The following is an 11,987-nucleotide window of genomic DNA, read 5'->3' on the forward strand; positions in this document are numbered from 1 at the left end:
AATTTAGCGTAAGCACAGGTAGGTACAATAAGTCAAAAAGGGTCCGTGCGGTCTGCACACCTGGTCAGAGCTTCCTGTAGTTAAATAGAGCTCAGGGCTCTAAATACTATATCTATCTATCTATATATATATATATATATATATATATCATCGGCTAGGTCAATACAGATATAAAAACAGAGCTAAAAACGAATACTATTTTGGGACAGAGAGGGTACTTAGTCAAATTTCTTGCTGATTTCTTTCTGAAAAAGGGTAACTTTGCGTGCCAAAATTAAGTTATGTTTTTGCAAGAATAATGGTGTAACCAAAGTCAGATCACTGGTACAAAGAAGCACCGCATCGGAGGTTGTTACCCTATTTTTATTCACATTTTTTTAGAACCACCGTCGGTACGGTAGGGGCCAGTAAAAAAACTTCTTTTCACACCCCGCTAGTGGAAATCTATTTTCTACTAGTGATTCAGTCAAGACAACCGTTAGTGTAAATTAATTTCTACTAGCAGTTGAGGTAATAAACCCGCAAACACATAAACTGTGTTTTAAAAATAGCAAAAAATTATTTTAATTAGGAAAGACCCCACCTAACTGTGTGCGGCATTTACACAAAATTTGTGCGCTACACGACTGGTGGCACTTCAACCCCTCCTTCACCCTCGCGCGAAGCCTCCTACACCGCTACACCTATCGCTTACTTATGTTTTTATTGCAGATTTGTTGCCCACATATTAGAACAAACCAAGTACAAATTGAGTGTTTGAGGCTGTAAATGAATTCAAATAAAAAAGTTGACAACTACAAAGTTGTAAACGAATTGATTGTTATACAACTTTTATTTTGGTACTTTTTCTATCCGAGTTCGTTTGCAAAATTTGCATTTTAAAATTTGTCAAATTCAGATGCAATTTTGATATCCCAAATAAAAAAATTTATCAACTACAAAGGTTCATAACTTTTAGAGATGTATAACTTTTTATTTCGATGGTTTTTTCATAGGTGGTCATTTGAAAATACAAAAAAAATCGATTTCAAATGTTTTCTACATGTGGTTTCATTTAGGGACAGCCAATAGAAATCATATTTGTACTGGTGGTTCTTTAAGAAAATCGCCAGTAGAAATGCACGATTTATACTGGCGACTTTTTTAAGGAACCGCCAGTGGAAAAGTGTTTCCACTGGCGATTCTTGAGTCTGGACAACCAATTTATTTTCAATGGCGCTCGGTAACCAAAACCGTGTGTAAAAGTTATACATCACCACATGCATAGAGCTTTTTTTGTACTAGTGGAAGTTACATCGAAAACTATGCAACATCGATAATTTTTTATATACTGCAAGAGAGCAAATAATTCCATGTCCTTGGGCAGATTCTATGTTTTATTGCCATTTTTGTGTTCTTGGGCATATTAATCTTGGGCACGCGAATTCCATGTTTCAGGTTATTATGGTAAAAAAATCAGTTTAATCATTCAAAAAATGCATTTTTGAGGAGGCTTGCCGAGAGGAATAGAAAGTAAATGAGCATTGGAATTGTACGGAATGTGAGAATAATTAAAAGATGTTTTAGTGTAGTTTTGTTTAACCATTTTTTTCTTGGAGGAGGAGGAGGAGTCCTTTTGCAAAGAGGAAGAAGTGTCGCTCTCGTAGTAGATGATCTTCTTTATGCACTTCTTTTTCTTCCCCTCCTTCTTCTTGCTCAATCCTGAGTCGACAGTCTTGTCTCCCTTGGGGTCATCGTCGAGGGGGATCTTCTCCTTCTCGTCGGACACCTTCCCCTTGCCTTTGGAGTCCATCTCTTCGGACGGTTAGACCCAATAGAAGAGACCGACTCTGATACCAATTGAGAGCATCTAGAGGGGGGTGAATAGGTGATCCTGCAAAATTAACACTAAAACACAAAATTTGGTCTAGAAATGAGAGTTAGTGCAAACTAAGCCAAGTCCAATTAGAGAGAAGAAGTAAGCAAGTCCTCTTCACTCGACTTCTCTTTCAAGATATAGAATAGATTAAAAGCAATATCACAAGTGAATTTGATAAACTTAGGAAGATGGAGAAAAATCACAAACAAATGAGCACACAATACACGATGATTTTTCTCGTGGTTCGGTCAAGCCTAATATGCTTGCCTACTCCATGTTATGGTGTCCCAGCGGAGAAGGGTTGCACTCAACCCCTCTCAAGTGATCCAAAGATCAAACTTGAGTGCCACAGTCTTCCTTATCAATATGAATCTCTTTCGTAAGGAATCTCCATAAATTGGAGTCTCTGGTAGCCGTACACAAATCAAAGTTTCAAGCTTGAGCACAAGAAAGGGAGAGAGTACACGCACAATAGCAAAACACAGCAACACAATGCACAAAAGAAGATCACAAGAGCGCAAGCACAAGTGTCACAAGAAAACAACTCAAAACAACTCTAGGATCTGATTAGAATCATTAAACAGTGTCGTGGCAGGTGCCGGAGTTGTGTATGCTCTTTGAGTGCTTGGGTACTGAAGGAGGTCGCCATGGGAGTCCTTTTATAGCCCCAAAAGACCTCATAGTTGTTTCTCCTTCATTGCAAAAACATGCCAAACTCAGCTTCTTTCGGGGGCACCGGACCGGTCTGGTGCGCCACCAGACCGGGTCCACGTGCCTCGAGTCCAGGATTTTGACTGGCAGTTCCATAGTTGAATCAACACTTAGATAGTCATGTCCAAGACACATAAAAAGTGTGAAAGGTAAAAAAGGATAAAAGTTAAATAAAAATTGGGTACAAAAAAATCTATTCAAATGTGAAGTCATAGGTATTGTATCATTACCATAGTCATAGGAGGGAAGCAAATTTCCTAAGCATTTTTTATTCAAGATAATACTAACAAGTTCACAAAGACCGTTAGGTTGTTATCAATTAGTCCCCTTGGCTTCAACGATCATAGAACTCATCATAATGTGGAAATAGGCTCTCTCAACGAAATATGACCTTGTAGAAAATAAATGGGACATAACTTCTACAATCAATATACAATAAATAACGAAATCATACGTGCAACACCTACTTCAACCAAGGAAGTAAATGTTATCATGATGTCAATGACCAAGGCATTCTTATAAAGCGGCAATGACATAGAAGACGAGGGGTGTCATGATCCTTATCCACTGCATGGTGGACCCTGTTCTCTCCCTTCTATTTTCCTCAATAGATGGTGCATTCAGTAAGTGTCCATTTTTAATAACAAACTCAAATGAAGGTGTTTTTGGACCTTCGCAGCTCAAAGCCCTTAGTTGAGTTTTTGTGGTTTGAGCTCATTATATTAAACGAATTAATCTCGCGAGGGTCTACTGTTAAGGATAAGGCTTTTAAACGAAGTCCACATTTCATGAAAGTTGTTCTTTTATTATGTTTTAAGGTAGACACTTTCGAGCTATATGATTGAATCAGAAGCTTCGGCTAGCTCTCTATCAGTAAACGACAAGCCAAAGGAGGAGCAAGACATGAGATGTAAACATGATTGAACCACCTTCGGATGCAACAACTAGGAGGCTATGAAGGAGGACAAAAATACATACACAACACCTCTTCCCTACGAAAGGATATAATTGCCCATCTCCAGTCGTATAGAGTCTTCATATAGAGGAGTGTGTATTTTTGTAATTTTGAGATAAGATGTCTATAAACTTGATACTATAAATAGGTGTACAATATCACCGCTACAAAGGGTCAGTTACTTGTATGCCCTAAGCCTATACCCTCATATGTAAGAGCATCCAAAAATCTGTTGTCTTCGAGTGCCTAAGTCTATTTAAGAGACCTTTAAAGGTATAATATTCTGAAGGTCTGGTAAGCTATTTGTGTTCTCGGTCTTTATTTTATGCAATAAAGGAAAGAGGGAGGTGAGTAAACCCATGCATCCTATATACATGCTTCGTTTACACTACTTTGTCTCATATACAATGATTTCAACGTTAGTGTTGTCATTTACTCTCTTCTCTTTTACACCTTGTTTATTTGTGTATATCATAATATTTGTACTCAACAACTTATCAACACGGGTTTCCCGTGGGCATCGGGTCCCCAGCGGGGATGTGGACGGGGATGAAATCCTCTCCGTTAAGTGTTTTGGAGCGGGGGTGGGGAATGGATTTTGAGGATCAAGGCAAGGACAGGGAGCACTCACTCGCCCTCGCCCCCTGTTGCCATCACTACTTTTATAAATGGTCTATTTGGGACAAATTTTTTCTAGATCTATTTTCGAGAATTTGGATTCCTGGATAATCTAGTTGTCACGAGAATCTAGATATTGTGGGCTTGCGTGAGGACAAAAATGAAGGGGTTTGCGCAGTTTAGGACTTAGGAAGTAGTGGATTTCACTTGTCGCAACGACTCGATAGATTATGTATTCATGTTGATTTTGGTGGTTTTCATAAAAATGATTTTGATAAAAGCGGACCGAGAGGCAAAATGTTTGTCTGCCAAACGCCAGGGCCACAAACATGTAAGGATTATAAAAACCACTGAAGACTCAGTAGTCACTTCTTGGGTGACTACTTTTCAGAATTTTGGCTAAGTCAGCCATCGGTTTGACCAAGGGTAAGCAAAGATAACTTGGATTGGCTGAGGATGGTTATGGGGTTTAACAAACGAATTTGATGTTCTTATTCTTCGAGGCTATCCATTTAGTTGTTGAAGTTATCCATCGGTGGAAAAGAGATAAAAATGAGCCTATGGCCTTTGTGGACTCGCGATCAGAGCCTATGGTGATGCGCGGTTGATGATTGAGTCAGGTTTTGAGGGCTCGCTTGGGAGATTGGGATTTGTAGGGGCTAAAATCCTGGTACTATATTTTGAATAGTAAGGAGTTTTAACCCTTCCAATCCTCTAACTTCCAAACAAGCCCTAAGAAGGAGTTGATTGAGGTTCTAGGTTTGAAAAGATGTTTTTTTAAAAACTTCAGTTGTAATGACTTTTGGGCCATGACATCCAAAAGCATCGCAAGAACAAGAACTGTACACCGCGGTTTTGTACTGATAAGAGATTTTCAGTGCATGATTATGTAGAGTATCTAGCAAACATTTAAGACATATAAGACGGGAACGTATCTTGTGCTCATGGAGCCTCTGTGCTCACATGAGCACTTTAAATCTGGTGCGTCCGTGAGTATATATGTCCAAACATGTCGCCCGACCCGGCCCGGCTCGGGCCTGTTGTGGGCACGACACAAATGGACTAGAATGGGCACGGCACGGTCAATGTGTCGTGTCGGGCCAGGCCAGCACGTCGTGCCGTCTCCTCAGCCTAGGCCCGGCACGATCAAGCCTTTTTCGTGCCATGCCGTGGGCACGATGGGCCAGATAGTGTCGGGCCGCCCAATAGCCCGAAAAAGGCTATACAAGTCTAGATTCACATTAGAAAATGCAATACAAGTCCAGATTCACATTACATAATCCAGATTCATATACAAGTCACCATACAACTACAAGTCCATATCACAATTACAACTACAAGTCCACATCACAATTACAAATCCATATTTCAAAGCATAACATTAATACTTCAGCAAAATAGATATTTAATTTGGTTTGGAGCTGATGTGCAATGCTACCCCCGTTAAAAACCTTTCTAGATAAATACTCACCTCGTGAGAAATCCCTAGAAAGGAAAAAAGAGTACAACTAGCTCCAAATTAAAGTATTAATGTTCATTACAGTCCACAATTATAGTCCACAATTACAGTCCAAACAAACTTTCAAACAGAGGCGTCATCTTCAAGGATCATACTTTCATGGATAACTTCCATCTCTTTGGTGTCCTTCTCCACATTGTGTTGCATATGTGAGTTTGCTAATTCCCAATCCTTTATACATGACAAAATCTCCACCATATCACTTGTGAGCCGGCGGCGGCGCTCCTCAATCACTCTGCCAACAAGACTAAAAGTTGATTCAGAAGATATAGTTGAAGCAGGAACAGTCATGACATCTTTAGCAAGGAGAGAAATAATATGAAAGGTAAGTTTATGTTCATGCCACCAACTCAAGATGTTGAAGTCTTCATTGAAATGTGAGACAATATCATTGTCCAGATATGAAGATAACACTGAGATAGAGGCTGCAGTTGCAAAGGTAGCAGAAGAGGGAGCAATATTACCTGATCCTGATCTTACACCATATTGGGAAGCATATGACTCAACATCAAAATCATCATCACCATAGATGTCATCCCAAGCCATTTTATTCTTACCTTGATTAGCACTGGACATATGGTGTTGTGCCTGCAAAAGCACATCACCAAACTTTGATTCATACAACTAAAAAGTATTGGTTAACTGAGATCTCACCTTTTGTGGAAGCCTACAGTAGTATGTACCAGTTAGTGCAGACAAACGAAGAAGGATTTTATGGAAACCTCTCATTTTGGCCCTAGGATCTAGAATGAAAGCAAAGGCATACAACAAGGGTATTTGTCTCCAGTATTTTAAAAATTTATCTTTCATAGGAATTACAGCTTGTCTTAGCAGTTCATCATTTTCATAAGTGTTGAGATGTCTAGCAATCTTTAAAATTTTATGCAACATTAAAGGTGAAGTAAGGTAATAAACACAGATAGTGCAACAGTAGAATCATAGAATAACTGTAGAAAAGATAACACTTTATCTACAACAGTCCAATGATTAGTAGTGAGTAAAGAAGGACTGCCATCTTGCAAAGGATATTGGGTTTGGATAAAGACAGAAAAAGTGCTTCTATGTGGAACAAGGTGCTTAAGCATGAAAAATGTTGAATTCCATCTAACATTAGTATCAACACCAAACTTTTTAGGTGTAACACCCATACTGAGACAATAGCTCTTATAAGCACCAATTCTTTGGTTTGAAGAGTTTAAAAAATTGATAGCTTTTCTAAAATCATCAAGATAAGGCTTTAAGATTGTTAAACAAGACTTGTCAATCAAGTTAATTATGTGGCAAGCACAATGCTGATGTAAAAAAATTGTAGACAAATCATGAGGATCATCAGAATCATAAGCACTTTCATCAAATGGTTCAGGAAAAACAAGGCCAAGGTAACCAGAAAACAATGGTTTCAGAAAGGACATAGCAGTTATATTTGATGAAGCATTTTAAGGAGTTATAGCAAAAAATTATTGTTCAAGCAATACTCATCAACCACTATTGCAATATGTTCAACAATATTTCTACCAGTATGTGATTCATCAATTAACCTAAGACCAATCAATCTCTTTTCTAACTCCCAATTGGAATTAACAAAATGAGCAACTACAGATAGATAACCCTCTTTAGCCTTACCATTCCAAATGTAAGATGTAAGAGCAACAAATAAAATAGAGGTTTTAAAAGTTTCGATCAATTTAACCACACGCTCATTATATAAGCTTCACCATGTCTCTAGCAGTGGTTTGTCTAGAACATTTGATAAATTTAGGATTATGGGCATTAGTAATGTACTCCTGAAAAGCATCATACGCTCCAAACCATAGAGGTAGGTCCTCTTTAGCTATTAACCAAAAGTTCATTCCTTGCAACAGAAGGAGAATACTCCCAATGTTTCAAGGATCCATCAGAATTGTACTTAAGCAAGAATTGAACTATACCCACACACTATTGTTCTTTCTTAGCAGAGCAGTTATGACGAAGCAGGTGACCAGTTCCAGAACTAGATTTACCACTTAAAGTAACCTTACAGTACCTGCAAACATCGCCATACCTTACCCTCTTACCATTGACGATGTGGGTCAGTTCATCAAAGTCGTTCCACACTTTAGATCTGGGAGGATGCTTACTAGAACTTGTGGTAGCAGTGCTTGTGCCGGTCGGTGTCCTGTGGTTGTCTGACCACCGACACAAGGAAGAGGGGGGCATCATCGATGTTGATGGCAGCACTGCCACCAAACAAGGCCAGAGCATCCTCTTATTCGTTATGGTCTTTGAGCCGGTACTCCTCCTCCACAACGGCCGGATCAATATCATCGTCCATGCCATAGAAAGCTAGACCAGCGAAACCCCCACTGTCTGTCCAGCTCCTCTTCAGCGACTTTGGTCCCTCGACGTCTAAGCGGCACCTTCACAAGAATGATACCTACAAAGAACAAGAAGATCTGGAAAAGAACAACAATGCGAGGAGGAGGAGGAGCACGATACAAAGAGTAAGAACTCACCTATGTAGCAGGAGCACTTGAGACGCCCGAGTGGTTGCGAGCACCACCGCGAGGAGGAGGAGCACCGTCGTTGGGCTAAGAGGAAGCTAGGATGGGGATTAGGGTTCGGGATGTGAGAGTATGGAAGGGGATGAGAGGAGATGAGGGGAAAGAGAGGAGATTCGATATTATAGATGTCCAAACAAGCAGTCGCTGGCAACCATCACGCGTCGGTCGTCGCCGTCGTCGGGCAGTTGAGCCTGGAGAGGCGATTTCACCGTCCGCCAGAAGAGGAGGGAGAGGGATTTAGGGTTTCCACAACGGATGCAATGAGGGAGTATGGGGGTGTCGGGGGAGTCGGGTGTGGACTGTGCCGCGTATATGCAGAGGGGGAGCAGGGGAGTCGGGATGGCTTTCGTGCCACTTGTTATCCCGTGTCGAGCCGGGCCGAGCATGGCGTGCCGACCCGGGCCGAGCACGGCGTGCCGACCATGGAGCCCAAACACAGCACGGTCGCCGTGCCGGCCGGCCCGAGCCCAATGTCCACTGTGTCGGGCCGATTTCGTGCTGGGCTAAAATAGTGTCGGGCTTCGAACCAAACAGGTGGAACCAAACAGGTGGCACCCGTGAACCAAACAGGTGGCATCACTATCCGTGAGCAATCTAACGAGGCCACTAATTTTTCACTCACCGCCTCCAGCTCCCATAGCATTACAACTGCTATAACATATATACAACCTAGGGGGAGCTTTAGCGAAACCGCTGCCTACACTACACACGTCCTCGCTCTGCAGTGCACGTTGTGTTGTGGTTGTGGGCAGAAAAAGAAAAGAGAAAGAGGAAACGATCGTGGCAGCGTGGGAAGGCACAGCCAGGTGTCCGACGACGGCGACGCGCGGGGCGAAAAAGGCGAAGGGCGAGCGAGGAGGAGAATCAAATAACGCAGCCCGGAGGCCACAAGACGAGCTTGTGGCTGTGCGCCCCTCGCCGTGGCCCCCACCCACCTTCTTCCCCTCTTATACCCTCCCCTGCCGCCCACGGCCAGGCCAGAGCAGATATCATCCGTTCGTTTGTTTGCCCTTTTTTGCCGGCCTCCTCGTCTCTTCCGGTTCCGGCTACAAGTGAAGTGAGCTCGGCCGTCTGTTGCCTAGCGTGCTGCTTCGTTCGTCGTTGGCTTGCAGCAGCTTGCCGAAGAGAAGAAAGCAGCAGGCCCGGAGCTTTCTGTTTGTTTGGATCCGAGTGAGAAGAAGATGGTGGCCGAGTGCCACGGAGGAGGAGGAGCAGCAGCAGGAGGAGGGGACTTTCTCATCAAGCTCTTCGGGATGACCATCCCCGTGCCGGAGTGCGGCGACGCCAAGGTTGGACGATTTTATACATAAATAATCTTGTTTGCTGTGTTAATTAATTGTTTTCCTGCTGTCTTCAGTTCATTTAATTAATTGTTTTACTTCTCTTGTTTATGATACAACACAACCGGTAGATCTGTAGCCTTGTGTGCAATTAAGGCGTATGAAATCCCAAATTTTACAACTGTTTTCCGACATGTACGTACGGGAGCTGATCAAATGAAATTTTATCTTTCTACTAGGATCTTCAGCAGAGCAAGAGCAACAGGTGGACCGAGCAGGATCAGGATTCCCATGGCCTGGAGACCGCGCCCGCGCCCGCGCACACGGACACCTCCGACCCGTCCCCGCAGCCGGAGGTCGTGGACGCCGAGGACCCCACGGAGACGCAACAGAGGCCCTGCAACGGCGACGGCGACGGCGATGCTGCCGGCCAGAGGGAGAAGCTGAAGAAGCCCGACAAGGTGCTGCCGTGCCCGCGCTGCAACAGCATGGACACCAAGTTCTGCTACTTCAACAACTACAACGTCAACCAGCCGCGCCACTTCTGCAAGAACTGCCAGCGGTACTGGACGGCCGGTGGCGCCATGCGCAACGTGCCCGTGGGGGCCGGCCGCCGCAAGAACAAGAACGCCGCCGCCTCGCACTTCTTCCAGAGGGTCCGGGCGACCAACGCCACGGTGCTCAGCTTCGGGGGCCATGGCGGCGCGCCTCCTGCTGCCCGCTTGGACCTGGACCTCGCCGAGCAGCTGAGCCACCAGCTGGCCCCGGTCAGGAGCGCCGGCGACGCGGGCCGCCCTTGCAGCGAAGGATCGAGCAGCAGGGACGGCAACGGCAGCAGGTCTTCTGTAGACGAAGCTGCAGCAAACGCAGACGACGGGTCAGTGCAGCAGCACCCAGGCCCAGCAAGCATGAACAGCAGCGGGGCAACCGTGTGGCCGCCGTACAGCTGCGCCCCAGCTCCGGCGGCGTACTTCCCCCAGGGCATCGCGATTCCGATCTACCCGGCCGCACCGGCCTACTGGGGCTGCATGGTTCCCGGAGCTTGGAGCCTGCCATGGCCGGTGCAGCACCCGTCGTCGTCGTCGTCGCCCACCACCACCAGTGCTCCTTCAGTCGTCTCGTCATCCGGGGCAGCTGACGACTCATCATCCCACGCGCTGGGCAAGCGCCCCCGGGACCGGGAGGGTGACGATGGGAGAAACGGCGGCAACGCCAAGGTGTGGGCGCCCAAGAGCATCCGGATAGACGACGTGGACGAGGTGGCCAGGAGCTCAATCTGGTCCCTCGTCGGGATCAAAGGCGACCAGACGAAGCAGCAGGACGCAGCAGACGACCACGCCGGTGGGCACAGCAAGCAGCTCGGGACGGTGTTCGAGCCCAAGCGCGGCGAGGCCACCAAGAAGGCCATGATGACAAGCTCGCCGCTCCTTCACGCGAACCCCGTTGCGCTCACGCGCTCCGTGGCCTTCCAGGAGGGGTCTTGATTCTTCTTCAAGTACATCCATCAGCAGCAGCAGGAATTTCCTCATGCAGCGTTCCTTCTCATCTGAACTTCTGAACTGAACATGAGCTGATCAGCCTGACAGTACGTACTGAATTTTGTTTTTATATAAATCATCATAGGATTGTAATATCTATCTATATGCTGAGTGGGAAACTTAGCTAGCGTATGTGTAAGTGGACTTGTAATATAGGCGGCACGCAGGATGTACATAGAATTAATTAGCTATATGGGTTTGAGAAAGACCAGGAGATCAATAAGAGGTCCCTGGGTGTAGATAAATAACATTAGGGGAAGGAATGTATTGCTTCAGGTATTTCACTCTTCAGCAACTTGTTGTCAAAGTCGATTCTATAACAAAGTATTCTATTTTTTGTTCATATATATGTGCATTTATTATGTACCAGTCCACTAGATTCAGAATATATTCTACTAGTATACCTTAATTATATTTGTCTACTTTATTCTTGCATCAGGATAAGCATCGAATCTGGCTAACAGAGTTCCTTTTTTGCTCTTTTATTGGCTGGGATAATAATTGGACTATGAAAGCCTTGTTTGGATGTCCGTATTTTTCCCTCCATATATTTATGTTGGAGTGCTCTGGTGCGAAATTTTAAACCAAGATTAGTATTAAACCACTGCAACGCACATATATTGAAGAGGATATATATGAACATTTGAACAAACCTGAAAATATACGCAATATATTCCTTAAACACCAAAGGAGGGAAAGTGACATGCAACTGCTTGTGCAGTTGCCCCACTGACCTTAAAAGCCAAAGCTGGATACATTATGCTTTGCATACTGCTGCCAGATCACTGCTACAAAAGAAGTCCAACCAATAAGGAAAACGACATGCAAAAGAAACGGAGAAATACAGATCTAGCACATAGATTTATGAGAGGGATGTGGGGGAGGGGGCAAAAGAGATATGGGAGAGGGACATATGAAAATAGAGATGTTTACTAATTAACTTAGTGTTAGAGCATTTTCGAGAGTTT

The 11,987-nt window shown here is 44.1% G+C and overlaps 1 protein-coding gene across 1 annotated transcript; it reads left to right on the forward strand.

The window, feature by feature from the left end:
• The first annotated feature begins 9,177 nt into the window (after window positions 1-9,177).
• LOC100275567 (uncharacterized) lies at window positions 9,178-11,362 on the forward strand. The gene is made up of 2 exons (NM_001371655.1): window positions 9,178-9,490; window positions 9,721-11,362. Exons 1-2 carry the CDS (start codon window positions 9,383-9,385, stop codon window positions 10,963-10,965), a joined length of 1,353 nt encoding a protein of 450 aa, NP_001358584.1. The 5' UTR covers window positions 9,178-9,382; the 3' UTR covers window positions 10,966-11,362.
• Window positions 11,363-11,987: the final 625 nt, after the last annotated feature.

The sequence above is a fragment of the Zea mays genome, chromosome 1 (assembly GCF_902167145.1).
Source record: "Zea mays cultivar B73 chromosome 1, Zm-B73-REFERENCE-NAM-5.0, whole genome shotgun sequence".
In the NCBI taxonomy this organism is placed as follows: domain Eukaryota; kingdom Viridiplantae; phylum Streptophyta; class Magnoliopsida; order Poales; family Poaceae; genus Zea; species Zea mays.